We start from the raw sequence: 22,351 nt of genomic DNA, 5'->3' as shown, positions 1-22,351 counted from the left end.
ATGCGCTCTCTCTCTTGAAAGAATTTCGCGAAGGTTAACGCCTCGTTGTTTTAGCCGAAGGAAGCTATGGGCTACATGGCAACACATTTCAGCACTGGCTTCTAAAATTTTATCCACTGGAAAATTATGAACCAGGCCGATTTCCAACTTTCCAAAAGTTCTGTGCGATGCAGACTCTCTCTCTCTCTCCCTCTCTCTCTCTCTCTCTCCCTCTCTCTCTCCCTCTCTCTCTCTCTCTCTCTCTCTCTCTCACACACACACACACACACACACCAGCAACAGATAGAAGCAGAGGTTTCTCCATGCATAATGATCTAAAGGAAAGTTTCTGTAATGTTTAGGAAGCATGACTTGCTCTGCGATTCAAAGAAAAGATGGAATATCTTTTACAGGTACTGATTTGCAGGATGAAAGAAAAGGAGGAGGAGGGAGGAGGAGGAGGAGGAGAAGAAGGAGGAGGAGGAGAGGAAGAAAAAGAAGAAGAAGAAGAGGAAGGAGGAGGAGGAGATGAAGAAGATGAAGATGAAGATGATGAAGATGAAGAAGAAGAAGAAGAAGAAGAAGAAGAAGAAGAAGAAGAAGAAGAAGAAGAAGAAGAAGAAGAAGAAGAAGAGCCACCAAGTTCACTACAGGTTTGTCCTTGACTTACAACCACAATTGGGACGTACATAGCAGGAAACCACACCACCAATTTTTCAGCCACCGCAGTTTGGACAAGTTTGGTAGGACTGTGTTTCGGCTACCGAAAAAAGGGTTCACCATGAGGCTGAACTTTTACAAAGGGTTCCAATGCCAGCAAAACCAAAACCAAATGTAAAATTCTATAAAAATAAATTATGGTACAGGTAGTCCTGGGATTACACAGTGGAACCCAAAATTTCTGCGGTTGCTAAACGAGACAGTTGTTATATGAATTTCGCCCCCATTTTAAGGACTTTTCCTGCTGCAGTTGTTAAGCGAATCACTGCTGTTGTTAAGCTAGTAACATGGTTATTAAATGAATCTGGCTTCCGCATTGACTTTGCTTGTCAGAAGGTTGCAAAAGGTGATCACATGACCCTGGGACACTGCAACCGTCATAAATATGAGTCAGCTGACAAGCATCTGAATTTTGATCACATGACATGGGGATTTTGCAATGGTTGTAAGTATGAAAAACTAGACAAGAATACCTCCAAGGTCCCTTCCAGCTCTATTCTATTCTATTCTATTCTATTCTATTTTCTATTCTACTCTATTCTATTCTTTCATTCTAATTTCTATTCTGTTCTATTCTACTCTATTCTATTCATTCATTCTAATTTCTATTCTATTCTTTCATTCTAATATCTATTCTATTCTATTCATTGTTATTCTATTCTTTCATTCTATCTATTCTATTCTTTCATTCTAGTATCTATTCTATTCATTCATTCTAATATCTATTCTATTCTTTCATTTTAATTTCTATTCTATTGTATTATATTCTTTTCTTTCATTCTAATATCTATTCTTTCATTCTAATATCTATTTTATTCTATTCTATTCTATTCTTTCAGTCTAATATCTATTCTATTCTTTCATTCTAATATCTATTCTATTCTATTCTTTTATTCTAATATCTATTCTAATCTATTCTATTCTATTCTGTTCTATTGTACCCTATTCTAAAAATGGTCATGTGTCACTGTTTTCAGTGCCGTTGCAACTTGGAACAGTCACTAAATGAATTGTTGTTAAGTCAAGGTGTAGCTGTATGTATTTTCTATCCCTCTAGTGCCAATGGCCCTATGGCAAACTCTCATTTTTCAAAAGTCAACCGGCAACTTCTAACTCTTTGTAATTCTGCCCCGAAGTGTGTGCGTGTGTACATTGTGTGTCTTTGTGCGTTAGCAGTATGTCTTCAAAAGAATGGAAGATACACCGTTCAAAACAAATGTGAAGGCCCATGTTTCTGACTTGACAGCTACAGTTGTAATCCTTCAAGCGCCTATTTCCGCTCCCCCCCTCCCAAAAAAAAAATGTCTCAAAAGCCGTAACCTTTCGTGATTAATTATAAAGTTTCAGGAGCAATAGTACACAGACTAATTTCCTAAAACAATAAAAAGGCAGAATTTCTCATTTGGAACTAAATGAAACACGAACAGGTTGTTATTCATGCTGAAATCAAGATGCGCAGTCATGTTGCAACCATTAGAGAAGCTATTAAACGCAACCTCGAATCAGAGAAACTGTAGGTCTGTCTCCTTAAAATAAAATGTTTGCCTCGGTGAACGTGGCTTACTGCTTCGGTGTGTGTTTTGTGTATGTGCGCGCGCTGCGTCTGCTGATTTCGGAAGATGGGACATTCAAAATACAACCTTCTTTTATTTTTGGTTTATTCATTTCAAGCCATGATGTAGACTAATGGGCTGAATACCTTATGTATGACCAGAGGTGAGCACAACATTTGTTTTGTTGAGCAAGGCAGTTGGGAAGTGAGTTTTGCCCCATTTTATGACCTTTCTTGCCGCACGTTATTAAGCGAATCACTGCAGTTGATCGCTGCAGCACAGTTCTTAAGTGAATCTCGCTCCCCTGTTGATTTTGTGTATCAGAAGGTCACAGAAGGAGACCGAAGTCAGTAAAATGAGGATCCAGATTGTTGGGGAGAGGGGATGCAATAGTGCTGACTCTGTAAGCCACTTAGAGAGAGCTGTAAAAGCACTGTAAAGTGGTATATAAGTCTAAGTGCTATTGCCCTTCCTTCCTTCCTTCCTTCCTTCCTTCCTTCCTTCCTCCCTCCCTCCCACCCTCCCTCCCACCCTAATAAGAGTAATAAGAGCTGTGATGGCACAATGATTAGAATGTAGTATTGCAGGCTAATTCTGCTGACTGCCAGCAGTTCAATCCTCACCAAGCTCAAGGTTGACTCAGCCTTCCATCATTCCAAGGTTGGTCAAATGAGGACCCAGATTGTTGGGGCAATAGGCTGACTCTGTAAACTGCTTAGAGAGAGCTGTAGAAGCACTGTGAAGTGGTATATAAGTCTAAGTGCTATTGCTATTTACCCATTCTGGTCTTTGGGAGTGGCTGGGGATGACTAATGCTTCCAAACCTCTAAATTGCATGCAAATGGAGATTATTTTGCATAAGGTGAATGCCTTTACCTGCACAATTTTTCCTTCTGACGGAGCCTTCATATTGCCATTTTCCAAAGTCAAAAGGCATGATTAACATTTAAAAAAGAAAGAAAGAAGGAAAAAAGGGAAAACAAAATTGTTGCCAAAAAAGGAGAGAGAGAGAAAAAAACAACCCAGTGGGACTCGGCAGGGGATCTCATATGCATGTAGGGATTTTCCTGCCAATTACAGATGATTTCTTAAAGAGGAGGGAAAAAAATAGCATAATTCATGTTGCATTAAGACAATAATGGAAAGTCATCTTCCACTCTGCATTCCCGCAGCTCCTTTAGGTGTGATGTGCTCTTGTTTCCCAATAAAATGATTGTTCTAAAGGATGCATCTTATCCAAAATAGCAACAAAGAGGAAAATAAAACCCCTTTTTAATTATCCATGTATTAAACTCTAGCTAGAATTGCATGTGCACAACATTGGAAAAGTGAAGAGATTCCTATTGATGAGAAGGTGATCAGGAAAACATTAGAATGTGCAGAAATGAATAGATTAACAATAATAATTAAAGAAAAAGAACAAACTGAATATTATATTATATAGGATTTTATCAATGGTTAGAGGAAAAAAGGGAAATTGGAAATAAGGGAAGAAGACTAAAGAAGAGAAAAAATATGTTAAGATAGAGGTGTAAACTAGATGATAATTGTTAGTATTATGATGAGGAAGATAATTATGCTTAATGTTATTATCGTAATTTTATTAGAAGATGTTAAGAGGAAAATGAATAGGTTAATAATGTTCAATTGCTTAATATATAGCAATTTTAAGATTAGAGAATTAATATTAATGTGAAGGATGTTGTAAATGTTGAAAGCTGTTGCAGAGAGATATCTGTACCCAGAAGAACAATGTTTAAGGAAAGATGGAATGTTTTTTATGTTGAAAAATAAAAAATAAAATACTTTTAATACAAAATAAGAAAGAAAATAAAACCCCTTTTTGTATCTAATACTATCCTTCATAAGGTCCAGTTGCCTGCTGGAAAAAGCATCTTTGGGACAACCATGACCTGGGTGACTGGGAATTTCCACAGAGGTGCAAACAATTCACAGTTGAGACTTGCTTTATTTACCTGCATTCGAATTCAGTTCTTCGTTCTCCGACTCGGTCCCATTCTGACTTCCGCTTCCATGGAGGCTGTTCATGGCCATAAGCTTAATCTTCTGCAACTTCATTGCTTCAGCCATGGCTGTGAGGCCTGTTTTCAGAGGCAGAAAGAGAAAGAGAGAAAGAAAAAGAGAGGAACAGAAAGAGAGAAAGGGGGAGAGAAAGGGAATGAGAGAGAGAAAGAAAGAGTGAAAGAAAAAGAAAAAGAGAGAAAAAGAAAGGAAAAGAGAATGAGAAATATAGAGATAGTGAAAGAGAAAGAAAGAAAAAAGAGAAGGAGAACGAGGGAAAGGGAGAGAGAAAGGAAATGAGAGTGAAAGAGTGAAAGAAAAAGAGAGAAAGAGAAAGGAAAAGAGAAAGAGAGGAACAGAAAGAGAGAAAGGGGGAGAGAAAGGGAATGAGAGAGAGAAAGAAAGAGTGAAAGAAAAAGAAAAAGAGAGAAAAAGAAAGGAAAAGAGAATGAGAAATATAGAGATTGTGAAAGAGAAAGAGAGAAAAAAGAGAGGAGCAGAACGAGGGAAAGGGAGAGAGAAAGAGTGAAAGAAAAAAAGAGAAAGAGAAAGGAAAAGAGAATGAGAGAGAGAGAAAGAAAAAGAGAGGAACAGAAAGAGGGAAAGGGAGAGAGAAAGGGAATGAGAGAAGAGAGAATGAAAGAGAAAGAACAAGAGAGAAAGAGAAAAGGAAAGAGAATGAAAAGAGAAAGAGGGAAAGAGAAAGAGAAAGAGAAAAAAGAGAAAGAGAATTAAGTTTACATTAACTAATCAGACTATTCCAAACACTACTAATCTTCCAGTTTTGATCAAATGTCAACATTCAGAAAACTATGGATAATTCCACAATTGGGATCAGAATTTGTTCAGTGATTCAATTCATGCTATCTGACTTTGCCCATCAGAAATCAGCTGGGATGGTTGTAGAAAACTCTCCAGAAAACTAGAAAGGATCCCTTCACAGATATATGTATCTGTGTATGTTTTTCCTAGGGTTTTTCTTTTTCTGCCAAACAATTTTACCTAATTTGAAGGTATCGTATGCATGCTTTTTTCTCTAATATCTGTACTTTTAATACACATTTGGGAAGATCCCCCAAATGGTAAATGTTGCCATTATTGTGAACCCTGCTTCATTATATTTTTTTGGAACTGCTACTTTGGTTCTGCTACCTTAAAATGTGAATAAAATATGATCCATTTCTCCTCTATTCCTAACGGGGAGGCTGTCCCACAATCTAAGATACATAACAGAAAACAATGCTTCCTTTCCACTTTTTATAAGAGCAAGTTACAACTTTTAACCTTTTATATTGCGTACATAAAGATAAAGGTAAAGGTTCCCCTCGCACATATGTGCTAGTCGTTCCCGACTCTAGGTGGCAGTGCTGTTTCAAAGCCAAAGAGCCAGCCCTATCCGAAGACGTCTCTGTGATCATGTGGCTGGCATGACTAAACACCAAAGGCGCATGGAATGCTGTTACCTTCCCACCAAAGATGGTTCCTATTTTTCTACTGGCATTTTTTATGTGCTTTCGAACTGCTAGGTTGAAAGAAGCTGCGATAAGTAATGGGAGCTCAATCCGTTATATGGTGCTAGGGATTCGAACCGCCGAACTGCCGACCTTTCTGATCGACAAGCTCAGCGTCTTAGCCATTGAGCCACCATGTCCCGTTGCGTACATACACATGGTGAAAATTTGCGTTTTCACAAGAACTGTTCCCAAGAGTCTTAAAAAAAAAACACAATCTGCAGATTAATAGAGGCTATCCATTATTAATTAATCAGAACAATTAGTGGAAATTAAAACTAATATCAGTTAGATGCATTAATAAGATTATTCCCAACAAATGTATGGAGCAAATAACTTAATGGATAGATTATTAATGATATTAATGATTGAACAGATGGATATTAAAGACATGACAGATGCTACCTAGAACTGATGGAATTTATTTAAAACAGTCTTTGAAAAACCGGTAAATTATATATTTCTCCCATTGGAAGATATGCCAAATTGATGCTTTCCCATGGACAGCTGTTTTTAAATTGCCACTAGGAAGACCTTGCCTTACAGTTTCTATCTCCATTAGATGCCAAGGTTGTTCTCTAGCACCAGTAGACTGGAAGAAGAACAGAAAAGTGAAGGCCACTTTGGGTTCAGTTCATTGTAGGGGTGAAATCCAGCAGGTTCTGATAGGTTCTGGAGAACTAGTAACAGAAATTTTGAGTAGTTCGGAGAACCAGCAAATGGGGTGGGAATGGAGAATTTTCAGTATCCTTCCCCTGGAGTGCAGAGGGAATGGAGATTTTCAGTATCCTTCTCCTGGACTGCAGAGGGAATGAAGATTTTGCAGTATCTTTCCCCTGGAGTAGGGTGGGAATGGATATTTTGCAATATCCTTCCCCTGGAGTGAGGAAAGAATGGATATTTTGCAATATCCTTCCCCTGGAGTGAGGAGGGAATGAAGATTTTGCAGTATCCTTCCCCTGGAGTGATGAGGGAATGAAGATTTTGCAGTATCCTTCCCCTGGAGTGAGGAGGGAATGGAGATTTTGCAATATCCTTCCCCTGGAATGGGGAGGGAATGGAGATTTTGCAATATCCTTCCCCTGGAGTGGGGAGGGAATGGGGATTTTGCTATATCCTTCCTCTGGAGTGGGGTGGGAATGGATATTTTGCAGTATCCTTCCCTTGGAGTGGGGTGGGAATGGAGATTTTGCAGTATTCTTTCTCTGCCATGGTCACCAAGCCATGCCCATCAAGCCACACCACGCCCACCAAGCCACACCATGCCACCAAGCCACGCCCACAGAACCAGTAATAAAAAAAATGAATTTCACCACTGGTTCATCACCTACTGTGATGTCAACACAACTGTGCAGGTTTTGGGGGCAGCTGCACAAAAATGGTTTTACTATTAACTTTAGCCAGGGTGCTTTTCAACTGTCTATCTATCCTACGGACAGAGATGATCCTTGATGACATATTTGTCCACTCTAATTACACAGAAGCAGGCTTCAAAAACAGAAAAAGCATAGAGAAACCATGGTTTTCACCCTGAGCATCCTTCCTAAGCCCTCCTCAGCTGCTTTGAAACATTCCCTCTAGATCAGTAATGGCGAACGTGTTAAGACACTGAGTGCCCAAACTGCGTCTGTGCGTGCATGCCCAAATGGAAACATGGGCATGTGCACACAAACTTGCACCAACATGTGCACGCATGTGCAGGCACACACAGCAGAAATTCGAAGACCAGCTGGCTGGTGGGAGGCGAGAGGTCAGGTCTTTTTCTTATGTGAGCTTCTGTTTCGTCGTTTGCAGGGAACCAGAAGCTTATGAAAGACACGGAGATCTGACTTTGGATGATGGCGCATGTGCCAGCTCTGCGTGGCACCTCTGGCATGCATGCCATAAGTTCACCATCACGGTTCTAGACTTTTAGGAAACTTTTATCATTTATTGTTAACTCCTTTTGTTTATAGACCACTGGGCACGTGGAAGAGTGGGATGAATGTTCTCTGTCTCCCTTCAAGGGAAGGACTGGGCAAATCTGTGCAGTGGTTTCCCTTTGCTGTCCCATTCTTAGGGCTAAGAGAGGGGGACTGGCCTAAAGTCAGCTTCAAACCTAAGGCAAGTCTAAAACTCCGGGTCTCCCAATTTCTAGCCTGGTCCCTTATACCACTACACCTAACTGACTCTCAAATCACTTGCATACATCTACCAGTCTAGCACTGATGATGTTTCCTAGTTGGGTCGTGAAACATCTGCAAGAAAACAACGAAGCTCAGAGAGCACCAAGGACCCCGCAGTTCAATTCTGAGCTATAGATATTCTCTTCTGTTGATACCAGTTCCTACTAGCGTCCTTAGGGTCTACTCGAGGCCACAAAACCAAACAAAAGGAGCTCTGGAGACTGGCACCAGGGTGTGCCAACTCCCTCTTTAAAAAGCACTGGGTAGCCAGATGAATGCTAAAGGCTATTTTTGTGACTGTGTTGGTGCCCATGGATCACAGTTGAGGATGTGAGCGTTACAATATTCTTTGCTGGCCAAGAGTAATGGGACACATACAAAAATTGTCTCTGGTGCATAAGCTCTCGGTGTTCCAGATAGTTCCAGATGCACCACAGGGGCAGCTGATTTAAAGATTTAACTACCATTCTATCCTGAAATCTACTTTGTTATTTCCCTAGAGCAGGGATGTCAAACTCAAGGCCCAGGGGCCAGATCCAGCCCATGGAATGCTTAGATCTGGCCCATGAGGCTGCCCCGGAAATAGCGAAGGACCGGCCCGCAGTGCCTCTGCCAGCTCAAAATGGAGCTCACGAGGGCCGTGCGTTTTCCCCACACCCAAGTTCCATTTTCATTGGCAGAGGGTTGCAGGAGGCCGTCCCAGCTGAAAACGGAGCTCGTGAGTGCTGCGCACGGCTCCCCCAATCTCCATTTTCACTGGCAGAGGGTTCCAGGAGGCTGTCCCAGCTGAAAACGGAGCTCATGAGGGCCGTGCGTGGCTCCCTTCCACTCCCTTTTCCCTGGCAGGAGGCCATCCTAGCCGAAAACGGAGCTTGGGTGTCAGTTTTCACTGGCAGAGCGCTTGGGCCACCACAGGCGCCCTCTGACACAAGTGATGTCATGCTGGCCACGCCCACCCCAGCCAAACCCACCCCGGCCTCCCGAGGTCAAACACAATACTGATGTGGCCCTCAATGAAATTGGGAGTTCTAGTTTTTTCACATATAGGAAACATTTTGCGGTGAAAAACCTTGATTCACGAGTTCCTTCTTATTGTCAGAAGAAATGTAGTCCATAATAGTGTTACACCAAGCTCCACAACATTTGTTAAAGTGTAGAAAATGTGACTTAATTCTACGGTGGTAGACTTACTTTATCTTCTTTGCCTATTATGCTGTTTACAAATTGCTTTACGTTTTGTGTGTGTTTGTGTTTGTGTTTGCGTGTGTGTGTTGAAGCCACATTTGGATGTGACATTTAATGTAGTCATGTAGCTCTTTTAAAAACAATATTATGCCTTTGCAACAGCATGATGTTCTTTCAGCGATACATCAACTCGGTAACAACAAGGCAAGCCTTTAAAAATTATTTCTGCAAGAGACGGAGAGAATAGTAGGCTTAAAATACATTTTTCTCTGGTTCTTCCCAACAATTGTATGTTGCACTGAAGTGCAGTGTTTTCAAATGATGGCAGGAAGTGTCCAATGCATTTTGATTTCACTTTTAATTTCCTTTTATATATATAAAAAGCAAAATCTTCTCTCTCCACTTTTTCCCAAAGTGATTGAACTTTGGAGAACAAGTCTGTTGGACATCTATTCCAACAGAGATTTTTTTTCCCGCCCCTCCCAAACTATAAGTATAGAAACATTAATCCAAAAGTTTGTGATAGGAAAAACGATGCTCTTCCCATTATTTCTGTGACGATTTGTGTAATAATGAACACCTTGGAGTCCTATTGGACAACCATTTAAATATAAGCCAGCAGTGTGCAGCAGCTGCCAAAAAAGCCAACACCTTCTATGTTGCATAAACAGAGGGATAGAATCAAGATCATGTGAAGTGTTAATACCACTTTATGATGCCTTGGTAAGGCAACACTTGGAATACTGCATTCAGTTTTGGTCACCACGATGTAGAAAAGATGTGGAGACTCTAGAAAGAGTGCAGAGAAGAGCAACAAAGATGATTAGGGGACTGGAGACTAAAACATATGAAGAACGGTTGCAGGAACTGGATATGTCTAGTTTAATAGAAAGAAGGACTAGGGGAGACATGATAGCAGTCTTCCAATATCTCAGGGGTTGCCACAAAGAAGAGGGAGTCAAACTATTTTCCAAGGCACCTGAGGGTAGAACAAGAAGCAATGGGTGGAAACTAATCAAGGAGAGAAACAACTTAGAACCAAGGAGAAATTTCCTGACAGTTAGAACAATTAATCAGTGGAACAGAAGTTGCCTCCAGAAGTTGTGAATGCCCCAACACTGGAAGTCTTTAAGAAGATGTTGGATAGCCATTTGTCTGAAATGGTATAGGGTTTCCTGCCTAGGCAGGGGGTTGGACTAGAAGACCTCCAAGGTCCCTTCCAACTCTGCTATTGTATTGTATTGTATTGAACTTCATTAACACTAGATGGAAAGAGGATGCAGTTGGCATCTTACAAAGAAGAATTCCATTTTTAGATCTCCTGGACGCAGGTTCTTAGAACGCTTATTTTGTTGGCTCGTTTTATTTCCTAAACTCCCCCCCCCCCCCGTCCTGCGGCAGACGTTAAAGTTTTACAAAAGCTATTAATTTGAAACGAAAACAAAACCAACCGCCCCCCAAACCATCAAATGGAAGGCAGTTCATTTTGGCCACGATATCACTCACAAATTGAAGCATTATATAGAAAAGCTAAACAATGCCAAATGGATTTTGCCGAGATCAAAAGCCAAATATATTTGGCTGCTTTCATCTCCACTGTTCCATTTACTAGGAGCCTGACCTTAGTCAAACATCTATTAAAGTTAGCTTTTTGATCTTTCTCCCTCTCCGTGCCTCCCCCCCCCCCGCTTTTGGGGGAAAAAAAGAATGGGGGAAACAGTCAATCTGAAGAAATCTCCTTCCAAAGACAATTGGATAACTATGTTGGACATTCTAGAGGCATCTAAGTAAATAGGATTCTTGAACGAATGTGATAGAACTCTGGTTAAACAGGACAATGATTTTTTGTGTGTGATTAAGACAAGATGAAAAACCCTCAGGTCATTGGAAACCTGTTAGCTGGTCAGCCCCCCCTTCCCTTCTTGGTCCTTTGATTTGAAAATGCTTTGAAATTTGATAACAGGTAACTGCTCAGCTGTGATCTCCTTTCCTTCTCCATGGCTCAAAGTTTGCTGGTTTTTAATTTGGTAAAAGGATGGCTGGCTACTAAGGGATGAGATCCGGGGTCAGGTTTCAGAGGCCTTCCAAAAAATATTACTTCAGTTTCGAGGCCATCAAATAGTTGGACTAAGATCCTGTCCGTCCTAAATTTCACAGAGACTGACACGAAGGGAATAGAATGGAGTTAGCAGAACAGAATGGAACTATCAACTGAGGTGTGCAAATAATGGAAACTACATTTCTTTTGAATTACCGTTTTTTTCAGAGTATAAGACGCACCTTTTTTCCTCAAAAAAGAGGCGGAAAATCTGGGTGCGTCTTATACACCGAATACAGCATTTTTTTGCCTTCTGAAGGCCCGCCCCTTCACGAAAATGGCCATGCATAGCCTTATGGAGGCTTTTAGAGAGCTCCTGGGGGCTGGGGAGGGCAGAAATAAGCAAGGAATTGGTCATTTTTGCCCCCCCCAGCCCCCAGCAGCATTCTATAAGCCTCCATAAGCCTATGCATGCAATTTTTTTGACAAAATACAGGCCCGTTTTCACAAAAAAATGAGCTGTTTTTTGCTCGTTTTTGCCCCCACCCCCAAGGAACACTCTGCAAGCCCCCCCTCCCAAGGCTATTCATTCCTTTTTTTAAAAATCAGGCCCGTTTTCGCGAGGTTTGCAGAGTGCAAAAACTTTTTTTTCCTTTTGGAAAGCTGTTTAACTGATTGATGAGAATTATATTGATCAAGTACTGTGCCAGCAGAAACACCTACCTATCTACTGTATTTCTCTCTTTCTCTCTCTCTATCCCTCTACCCCCCTCTCTCTACCTACCTACTGTATTTCTCTCTCTATTTCTCTCTCTCTCTCTACCTACTCTCTCTCTCTCTCCCTACCTATTTACTGTATTTCTATCTATCTATCTATCTATCTATCTATCTATCTATCTATCTATCTATCTATCTATCTATCCCTCTACCTACCAACCTACCTACTCTCTTTCTCCCTACCTATCTACCGTATTTCTCTTTCTATTTCTCTCTCTATCCCTCTACCTACCTACCTACCAACTCTCTCTCTCTCTCTCTCTCTCTCTCTCTCTCTACCTACCTACCTACCTACCTACCTACCTACCTACTCTCTCTCTCTCCCTACCTACCTACTGTATTTCTCTCTTTCTCCCCCTCTCTATCCCTCTATCTACTTTTTAAAAAATAATTTGCCTCTTCAAAACCTTGGTGCATCTTATACTCTGGTGCATCTTATACTCCGAAAAATACGGGAATTTCAAACTAGTGTTAATTGATGGGATGAAACTCAGAAAACCTTAAGGATTTGGTAGAGATCTGCTTAAGAAATCTAGTCTTCTAGTCATAGAATAACCAAGTAAAAGAGTTGGAAGGGACCTTGGAGGTCTTCTAGTCCAACCCCCTGCTCAAGCTGGAAACCTGATACTATTTCAGACAAATGGCTGTCCAGTCTCTTCTTAAAAACTTCTGGGGTTGGAGGATTCAAACTTCTGGAAGCAAGTTGTCCCACTGATTAATTGTTTCGTCAGGAAATTTCTCCTTAGTTCTAAGTTGCTTCTCTCCTTGATTAGTTTCCAGACATTGCTTCTTGTCCTGCCCTCAGGCACTTTGGAGAATAGTTTGACCCCCTCTTCTTTGCGGCAACCTCCTTGAGATATTAGAACACTGCTATCAAGTTACCCCTAGTCCTTCTTTTCATTAAACTAGATACACCCAGTTCCTACAACCGTTCTTCATATATGACTCAATCTCCAGTCCCCTAATCATTTTTGTTGCTCTTCTCTGCACTCTTTCTAGAGTCTCAACATCTTTTTTACATTGTGCCGACCAAAACTGGACACAGTGTGGCCTTACTAGGGCATTAAAAAATGGGAAGCATAAGAACTCAAAGCAAATTTCTTTGTCTCTTTTCTATAAAAATATCTCTCTGGGCAATAAGTGATAATAGTAATCTTGCTAATTGCTGACAACCTCCCAACCTACAGGAAAAGTAGCCAAAGGAAAGATTTTATATTTTAATTAAAACAGTGAAAATGGTGGAAGAACAGTTTTACCACTATTTTTTAAAGCTTGGATAACAGATAACAAGCATAGGGAAACGTCTGTGTGATGCACACAATACATACATATAGAGATACACACCCATTTGAATTGGCCTCTAAGTCACCTTCTGCACAAGACAACTCATTGCCACACACACCTGAAGCATAATCCAAGGTCCCTAATTCTCTCTAAGCATAAACTTACCAAGGAGTAAGTTTGGACCTATCACCAAATATAACCTTTAAAAGAATGAGAAACAGCTCCATTTTGAAAATGGAGGACAGAAAAACAGGAAGTGAGGCGCCCTGAGAGCCGAGGTGGCGCAGTGGTTAAATGCAGCACTGCAAGCTACTTCAGCTGACTGCAGTTCTGCAGTTCAGCTGTTCAAATCTCACTGGCTCAGGGTTGACTCAGCCTTCCATCCTTCCGAGGTGGGTAAAATGAGGACCCGGATTGTTGTTGGGGGCGATATGCTGACTCTGTAAACCGCTTAGAGAGGGCTGAAAGCCATATGAAGCCGTATATAACTGCTATTGCTATTGCTATTTCCATTTATGAATTAATAGCTAGACCCTCTTTTTACATGTCCCTTAACAATTTAATCTCAACTTTCCAAAGCTTTAGTAGGCTTTGTGTAGTTCTGGCACAAAGTTGTTCAGCTGTGCTCCAAAAAAGCCTCCTGCCCAATAAAATCATTAATTTGGAAGTAGGGAATTAACTAATCGATCCCCTGTGAAAATACATATTAGGAGGTGGTCAGGGGGTAGGAAAGAGTTGGCTATTCGAGCTTTGCTCTGCTTTGCTTGGCTTTTAATTTGTTCTGCCCAAAGTTGATTCTTAAGTTATTTTGAGCATTTCCTAGAAGGAGGAAGATGACATACAATCTGCCTCCTGCTTCACTGAACTGAGAATATAACAACAGAAGCCAAATTTCTTCGTTCCTTTGGAGCAATCTTTCTCTGTCTCTTTGTAGACTAGAGGCAAAAAGATGGTTTACCCAGGGAGAATCACTAGACAAGAGTGAGATGTGGATTTGGGGCGGGGCAAGACGAAAAATTTTAATCCACAATTCAGAAAGGAGAAAGGTTGCTGATTCTTTGGTGTTGGGCTTTGACTTTGAGCGGCAACTTTAAACACAATCCTAGCCCTTTTGCTTCATATGGACCCTCTACACCAGGGCTGTCAAATTCCCAGACCATGGGCGGATGCATGCTGGCCACGCCCATGCCTGGTTTAGCAAAGTCCCGATATGTGACATGATATTGCTGTGACGATGTGAGTTTGACATCCCTGCTCTACACCAAGGGGGTTCACTGACAAAAGCACGCCGACAAAACCGTGGCGAGAAAACCGCAGAAGCGCACCGACTAATGCGCGCCGATGAAAGCATGCCATCAAAAAACAATGAAAACAACGTAATAACCCTAACCCTTTCCTTAAACCTAATCGGGCTTTTGTGGGCACGGTTTTGTCGGCGCTCTTTTGTGGGAGCGTTTTTGACTTCGCCAGTTTCTCGCCGTGGTTTTGTTGGTGTGCTTTTGTCGGGCACGCATTTGACGGGTCACGCACCAAAGGTGTCCAATTGTGGCAACTTGAAGACTTGTGGACTTCAACTACCAGAATTCACTCATTCATCTTTCTTTCCTTTCTTTCTTTCTCTTTCTCTTTCTCTCTTTCTCTCTTTCCTTCCTTTCTCCCTCACTCTTTTCCTTCCTCCCTCCCACTGGGATTTATTGAGATTTCATTTAAATTTTTGGGATTTCCTTGACATGGAAAACATTACAGCTATGGTGTCAGTGTAATACAATTATGAAATATTATAGAACACCAAGTGATTTTTGAGATTTTATGCTCAGTTGTTTTCCCTCCACGCTCTCTCTTCCTCCACTATTTTCCCCTTTGTTTTTTCTTCCTAGTGATCCTAAACGTCCAACGGGTCAGGGTTCAACTCTGCAGAATAAGAGAACGGGTCGCTGAAGTGGAGAGCCCGCAAAAAGTTTTAAGTTTGCAATCCTGACAAATCATTTCCATAGCCGAGCCTCTGTAAGAAATGAAAGTTGTCACGAAATCAATCAACCATTAGAAATAGGCCTCTGAGAAGGAAAGGAGGAATGTGTGTGTTTATGTGTGTGTGTATGTAATTATGTGAATACAATCCGAGCATGCTCTCTTTTTGGTTCTTGTGGCTTCTTTCAGCAAAATATGTTTTATTTTATCAATGTGACGTAGGTCTTCAGGCCTCTCACACATTCTTCTTCTCCACGTCGTTAATATACTTCTACTAATTTAATTCCTGAAACGGCAGCAAGGGATTAGCTGCCAAAATATACAGTTAGGAACACACAGTCAGTTTTTGTAGGTTCAAAGGGTTTTCTCTCTCTGTCTGCCTGTCTGAAGATTGTAGAGTATAGCATTTGAGACAGTGCTATAATATTGATATTTCAATACACTTCTTTTCTGTTTATATCTTCCCATTTTTTTCTCTGTACTGTCCAAGGTCCTGGAATCTGAACTGCCATCTTAGGCCTCCGGTATGAATTGGTAGAAGCTTGAAGAGCAATGAATGAAAAGCATTCTGTTTTTAAAAGCATCGTTGCTTTTTAAAAGTCTGTTATTTTTTCCTGGAAATAAAAAAAATACCTAGTACATCAGGTTGGATCTGCAGCAAAACGCATGTGTGTATCGGGGGGTGGGTTTCAATTTTTTTTTACTGCTGGTTCGGTGAGCTTGGCTAGATTGGGGGGGGTGTCATGTGACTGAGTGGGCGTGGCCAACTGGATGTCATTCACACACACAGTGTCACATGACCCCTCTCTCACCAAGTCATGCCCACCGGAACGGTGGTGAAAAGTTTTGACACGGGGGGGGGGGAGCTCCAGCCTTGCTGGAGTGCCTGCAAACTACCCAGTAAGAAAGTTTTTCTCCTCCCCCAGGAGCAGGCTTCAGCAGGGCCAGGGGAAGGCAAAAACGCCCCAATTTTTGCAAAAAAATGGGCAGAAAACCAGCCGATTTCTGCAAAAACGGAGGCAATTTTGACTTCCCCTAGCCCTGCTGAAGCCTGCAGAGTGCTTCTGGGGGCTGGGGGAAGGCAAAAACACCTCCGTTTTTTTGCAAAAAATGGTCTGTTTTTCGTCTGCTTTGGCGGTGGGGGGGGGGGGATTTCGCCTTCTCCCAATCCTGCTGAAGCCTGCACCTACTGAACCGGTAGGAGCCCAGCTCTGGCGTGTATGTAAAGCAGGGGTAAGCAATTATAGCAGTATCAATAGCAATAGCAGTTAGACTTATATATCACTTCATAGGGCTTTCAGCCCTCTCTAAGCGGTTTACAGAGTCAGCATATTGCCCCCACAGTCTGAGTCCTCATTTCACCCACCTCGGAAGGATGGAAGGCTGAGTCAACCTTGAGCCGGTGAGATTTGAACCGCCGAACTGCAGCTAGCAGTCAGCTGAAGTGGCCTGCAGTACTGCACTCTAACCACTGCGCCACCCAAGAGGCCACATGAGAAACTGGCACTGTTGTGGAGATCCAAACCAATAGGACTGAAAGTTTAGGTTTAGGTTTATTAGATTTATATGCCACCCTTCTCCCAAGGACTCCGGGCGGCATACAACATTAAAAGAAACACATAATACAAAAGTTAAAAAAAAATTAATTAGAATATCCCAAACCCAATTAAAATTGACAATGACATTTTTTTAAAAAGAATTCGAATTAAAATTAACAGTGATCAATAATTTATTTTGTTTTGTTGAGGCCAGGCCGGCTTGCTGGAAAAGCCAACTTTTTAGGGCGCGTCGGAAGGACCAGAGGTCGGGGATTATACGAAGCTCCGGGGGCAGCTCATTCCAGAGGGAAGGCGCTCCCACAGAGAAGGCTCTCCCCCTGGGGGTCACTAGCTAACACTGTCTGGCTGATGGCACCCTGAGGAGGCCCACTCTGTGGGATCGCACTGGACGGTGGGAGGCTACCGGTGGCGGTAGGTGGTCTCGCAGGTATCCTGGGCCTAAGCCATGGAGCGTTGTAAAGGTCATAAAGGTGTTACGCATGGCTGCACCTATGTACAATGGGGGGGGGGGGGGAACCAGCCACCTTCAGAATAAAAGCAAGGCAGTTGGATTGTGTACGTGGTGTACATTTATTTACATTTGATGTCTAATTTCTGATTGACCTCATTCTGGCTGGACAGGCACAGCCAAAGGGCTGTATGTGGCCCAGGGGCCATAACATACACAGGTCTGGCTTAAAGGAAATCTTAAATAACAAGATGGACTTGCTTGCAGGCTGAATTGACGTAGAAAACTCACTGCCTCGTTCTCTCACTTTCTATTTGAAGTATTTTATTACATTATAAGGTAAGACAGAAAGAGAAAGGAAAATTGAAAGGAAAAAAGAATAAAATAGCAATAGCAGTTAGACTTGTATACCGCTTCATAGGGCTTTCAGCCCTCTCTAAGCGGTTTACAGAGTCAGCATATTTCCCCCAACAATCCGGGTCCTCATTTTACCCACCTCGGAAGGATGGAAGGCTGAGTCAACCCTGAGCCGGTGAGATTTGAACAGCCGAACTGCAGAACTGCAGTCAGCTGAAGTAGCCTGCAGTGCTGCATTTAACCACTGCGCCACCTCGGCTCTTAAAAGTGCAGAAGGAAACGAAAAAGGAAGACAAAAGTAGTTTCACCCTACAAGAAGCAATGGGTGGAAACTAATCAAGGAGAGAAGCAACTTAGAGCCAAGAAGAAATTCCCTAATAGTTAGAACAATTAATAAGTGGAACAACTTGCCTCCAGAAGTTGTGAATGCTCCAACACTGGGAGTTTTTAAAGAAGAGATTGCACAACCATTTCTCTGGAGTGGTATAATGGCTTGAGCAGGGGGTTGGACTAGAAGACCTCCAAGGTCTCTTCCAACTCTGTAATTCGGTTAATTCTGTTTATGATTTACAAGGTGGGCAAAAAATTCCCTTGCAAACCCCCACCAGAACTTGTGGTCACCTCTGTCAAAATAAGAAGTGTTTTAGAACTATCTTTCCCCACTCCTGTTTTCAACATGGTGTCACACATTAGCATTTGATGTTGCCAGATTTCATTGCCCTTCCATTTGAAACCGCAAATGGAGTCAACATTTGATTAAGCATCAAATGGATTTGAGCCTGCCTCCAGCGAGTTCAGATGCCATCAATGAGCACAACTGAGGCTCACACAGCAGTGGACACAACTTAAGATTGAAACAATAACAGAGCCAAACTGTTGGTACTGTTGTCAGCTCCCCCGTTCCTTTTTTGGCTTCAAGAGCTGCTCGCTGCAAATTGTTGTCTGTTAATTTAATATAATGTTTTGTTTTAATATGAGGAACCGTACGACAATGCTGTGTCTTGGCGTTCGATTTTAATTAAATGCATACTTCCAGATTTGATTACTCATCGCTCCTCTTTCGTTAATTTACTCATTTGCAGTTTGGACCAAAACGTTTCCGATTTAACACAGAGCGATGGGGACTGTGTCTAACCAATTACAGACTGGGGGAAGGAAATAACTTTATTGCAAGAGTGTTGTTTGGTATTGATGTTCTCCTGGAGTGCAGAAGGTGGGGAGATCCTGTCAAAGCCTCCTTTAGAGTAACTTTTTGATAGTCGTTTTTGGCTGCCACCTTTGCATACTGGCCAATAGTGCTAAGACTTATACACCGCTTCCCAGTGCTTTGCAGCCCTCTCTACGTGGTTTACAGAGACAGCATACTGCCCCTCAACAATCTGGGTCCTCATTTTACCGACCTCAGAAAGATGGAAGGCTGAGTCAACCTTAAGCTGCTCAGGATCGAACTGCTGGCAATCAGCAGAATTAGCCTGCAATAATGATGGATGGATGGATGGATGGATGGATGGATGGATGGAAGGGCCACAACACTCATTCTTCCTGCTCTAAATATCTCCATACAATACCTGCTTTGCAGAAAATGCAGGACATAAGCCAGCGCATTAGAAATATGTCTGGTACATTTTGCAATTATGTTAGTTTAAAACTTTGGTTCAGTGAGGCCTGCAAACTCACTCCTAGGCCTTTTATCTGCAACTTTCCAATGGATATTTTTCTCTTCTCACGTGTCCAAAGCAGTTCTACTATTCCCCCCCCCCCCCTTATCGGTTCTCGCTCAGTTTTAATGATACTTTTCATTCATTATAATTCAAAGCAGACCTTTTCACAGATGGGAGAACGGCCCTGGTTGAGTCATTTAGCTTAGCGGCCAAAAGATCAATGTGAATGTCCTCTCTTTCTTCGTCCTCTCATCCCTCCAGTGTTCTGCAGCCTCTCTAGTGTCCAACGCTTTCCTTAATTCCCTAAGGAAAGGATGGTTTTCATGGGTTGGTCATGAAGAATTCAGAATGAGGTTTTTTTTTAAAAAGGCCACGGGAGACAGTAGCAACCATCATCTCCAAAAACCTCACTGGGAGAAATGAAAAAGAAATGTACATTTTGACTGAGGCAGGTAGAAAAAATACCCGAAGTCTCTTCCATGGGTTTAAAAAAAAAAACCTCTAGAGCAGGGGTGTCAAAATTGATCTCCTGGTAATTGAACTGGTCACCCAGCCAACTTTTTTGCCTAAGGCAGGACTAGAATTCACTGTTTCCTGGTAATTGGCTCAGAGTCACCCAGCCACATTCCATGCCTAAGGCAGGACTAGAACTCCCAGTCTCCTGATAATTGGCTCAGAGTCATCCAGCCAGATTTCATGCCTAAGGCAGGACTAGAACTCCCAATCTCCTGATAATTGGCTCAGAGTCATCCAGCCAGATTTCATGCCTAAAGCAGGACTAGAATTCACCATCGCCTGGTGATTGGCCTGGAGTCACCCAGCTGGCTTTTATGCCTAAAGTGGAACTAAAACTCACAATCTCCTGCTTTCTAACTTGGTGTCTTGACCACTAGGTCTTTATATCACAGACAGGAGGGGGGGGTCAACCTATTTTCCAAAGCACCCAAAGGCCAGACAAGGAATAATGGATGGAAACTGGTCAAGGAAAGATCAGAAATCAGGAGAAATTTTCTGACAGTGAGAAGAATCAACCAATGGAACAGGAGTTGCCTTCAGAGGTTGTGGGAGCTTCATCCCTGGAAGCTTTCAAGAAGAGACTGGACTGCCATCTGTCAGAAATGGTGTAGAGTAGACTTCCTGGGAGGAGCTTACTGGTGGAAGCAGCAAAAAATCAGCTGCCTCCGAATTCCTGGCTACGTACCTGATTAGAGGATCTTCCATCTGACGTCTTATCAGGTTTTCTTATCCTTCAGGCAAGAGGGAAAGAAGAAACTGTTTTGCTGGCAAATGCTCTTCGATTTTTGCAGCTTTTGTGCTTGCAAGGAAAGGGGGGCTAGCCCAAGGCAGAACGGCTGTCCGTGCTGGGAACTTCAAACTGCCTTGTGCAGGACAAAGTAGGTCTCTCCCACTCTGCTCTAAGTTTTGTTTGATTTAATCTTATCACGAGCTGAATCCGTTTACTGCGAGGACAATAATTGCTTATCAACATTTTAGCTTCTTCTTTTTTTCTCCTCCGAAAAATTATTTACTCAGAGGCTTTTAAAATGGCGCCGAGCAGGCTGGTTTCTCCGGTAATAACGAACACTTTTTGCTAATTCTCACAAGACTTCAAAAGAATTCAAAACAAAAGAGATAGCTTATCACATGTTTTGGTTTCACAATAGAAGAATTTTACTCCTTCATTAACTTTGCTTATTTGGAAGTTAAACGGTGATGAATCTGTTGAACGGTCTTGTTACAATGTTTACTCACTGAAACTTTTGCCAAGCCTTAAATTTCAAAATAAAAGCCTCTTTACTTAAAGCTGTATATTTAGGCAATAGAGTTTTATTAACTGCAGGCAGACAAATTTTGAAATGGCCTCAAAACCAAATATTAACTTGAAGTCGTCACCCTCTACTTCCAGGGGCACAACCTCAGTGCCTGGTACAAAGCTGCAGCCTCCACTTCCTACGCCCCCTGCTGGGGATGTGTTAACGAAAGAATTTTTTCTGAGTAATCTAAGCGAGGCTTTTAATGCACAGACAATTAAAATGGAAGATAAATTTAGAGATAATAGAGAGGAGAGAAAAGAGGAAATAAAAGAAATGAAAGAAGAAATTAAAAGTGAAATTAAAAGTGAAATAAAAGGACTTAAACAGGAGTTGTATGAGAAATTTGAGGCTAAGGTTGATAAAATTAGAGACGACATGCTGAGTCTTGTAACTGTATTAACAGAACATATTTCTGGAGTGGAAGATACTCTAGAGGTTCTTAATGATGCCAATGCTAACTTGACATTGAAAACAGAGGTGGTGGAACAAAAAGTGGAAAATGCTGAAAAAGAAATTATTATGATACAGTACCGACAAATGGAGTTCGCATTAAGAGTAAGGGGGCTGCGTGAGGAGAAACAGGAGAACCTGAAACAGATCCTATCGGAAGCTTTTGACCGCCTGATGGGAAGACCAGGGACCAACCAAGGCTGGCAAATTGACAAAGCTTACCGCGTTAACTCCTGGCTGGCAAAGCAGAAGCAGCTTCCTCGAGACATCGTTATATATTTTACTACAAGAGAGTTCAGAAATATGGTACTGCAAGCGTCTTATAACACTAAGCTTCAAATTGGCGGTCAAGACCTGGCTGTTTTGAAAGAGATACCACCTCAAATGTTAAGAGCCAGAAGAGACTACGCTTTTTTGGTCGAAGAACTCAGAAATCGTCAGATACAGTATAGATGGGATGCACCATTTGGCATCATATTTACATTTGATAAGCAAAGGTACCGCCTCAACTCTGTATGGAAAGCCCGAGATTTTTATTATAATATATTGAAGGCCGGACACCCTGCACCATCTGGACCTAGAGAAAGACCACAAGAAGGACAGGATAGACAGCAAACTACACAACCACCAGACAAGATGGAGCATCTCTCTTCTCTAGAAGTGCAAGGTGCTATGGAACCAAGACCTAGCCGCATGACTACTAGACGTATGGAGAAACAAGCTAAGAGGCAACAGCATCAACAATCATCGGCCATCGATCAAGGAACTACAACAACAAATCTGGAAGCAGTGGGAGGAGCTAGACCTAAGGTTAAACAGGCCGTGCAGGAAGCTCTAAAAATGCTTCAACCAACCAAAGA

The 22,351-nt window shown here is 41.9% G+C and overlaps 1 protein-coding gene across 1 annotated transcript in view; it reads right to left on the bottom strand.

The window, feature by feature from the left end:
• Positions 1–22,351, bottom strand: part of DACH2 (dachshund family transcription factor 2) — a 330,864-nt gene that overhangs the window by 107,251 nt on the left and 201,262 nt on the right. Inside the window, 1 exon segment of the mRNA XM_032227064.1 lies at positions 4,229–4,354. Coding sequence (XP_032082955.1) covers positions 4,229–4,354 — 126 coding nt within the window.

The sequence above is a fragment of the Thamnophis elegans genome, chromosome 12, assembly GCF_009769535.1.
Source record: "Thamnophis elegans isolate rThaEle1 chromosome 12, rThaEle1.pri, whole genome shotgun sequence".
In the NCBI taxonomy this organism is placed as follows: Eukaryota; Metazoa; Chordata; class Lepidosauria; order Squamata; family Colubridae; genus Thamnophis; species Thamnophis elegans.
The sequence above is the reverse complement of the archived record's forward strand: the minus strand, read 5'-3'. Positions and strand labels throughout refer to the sequence as shown.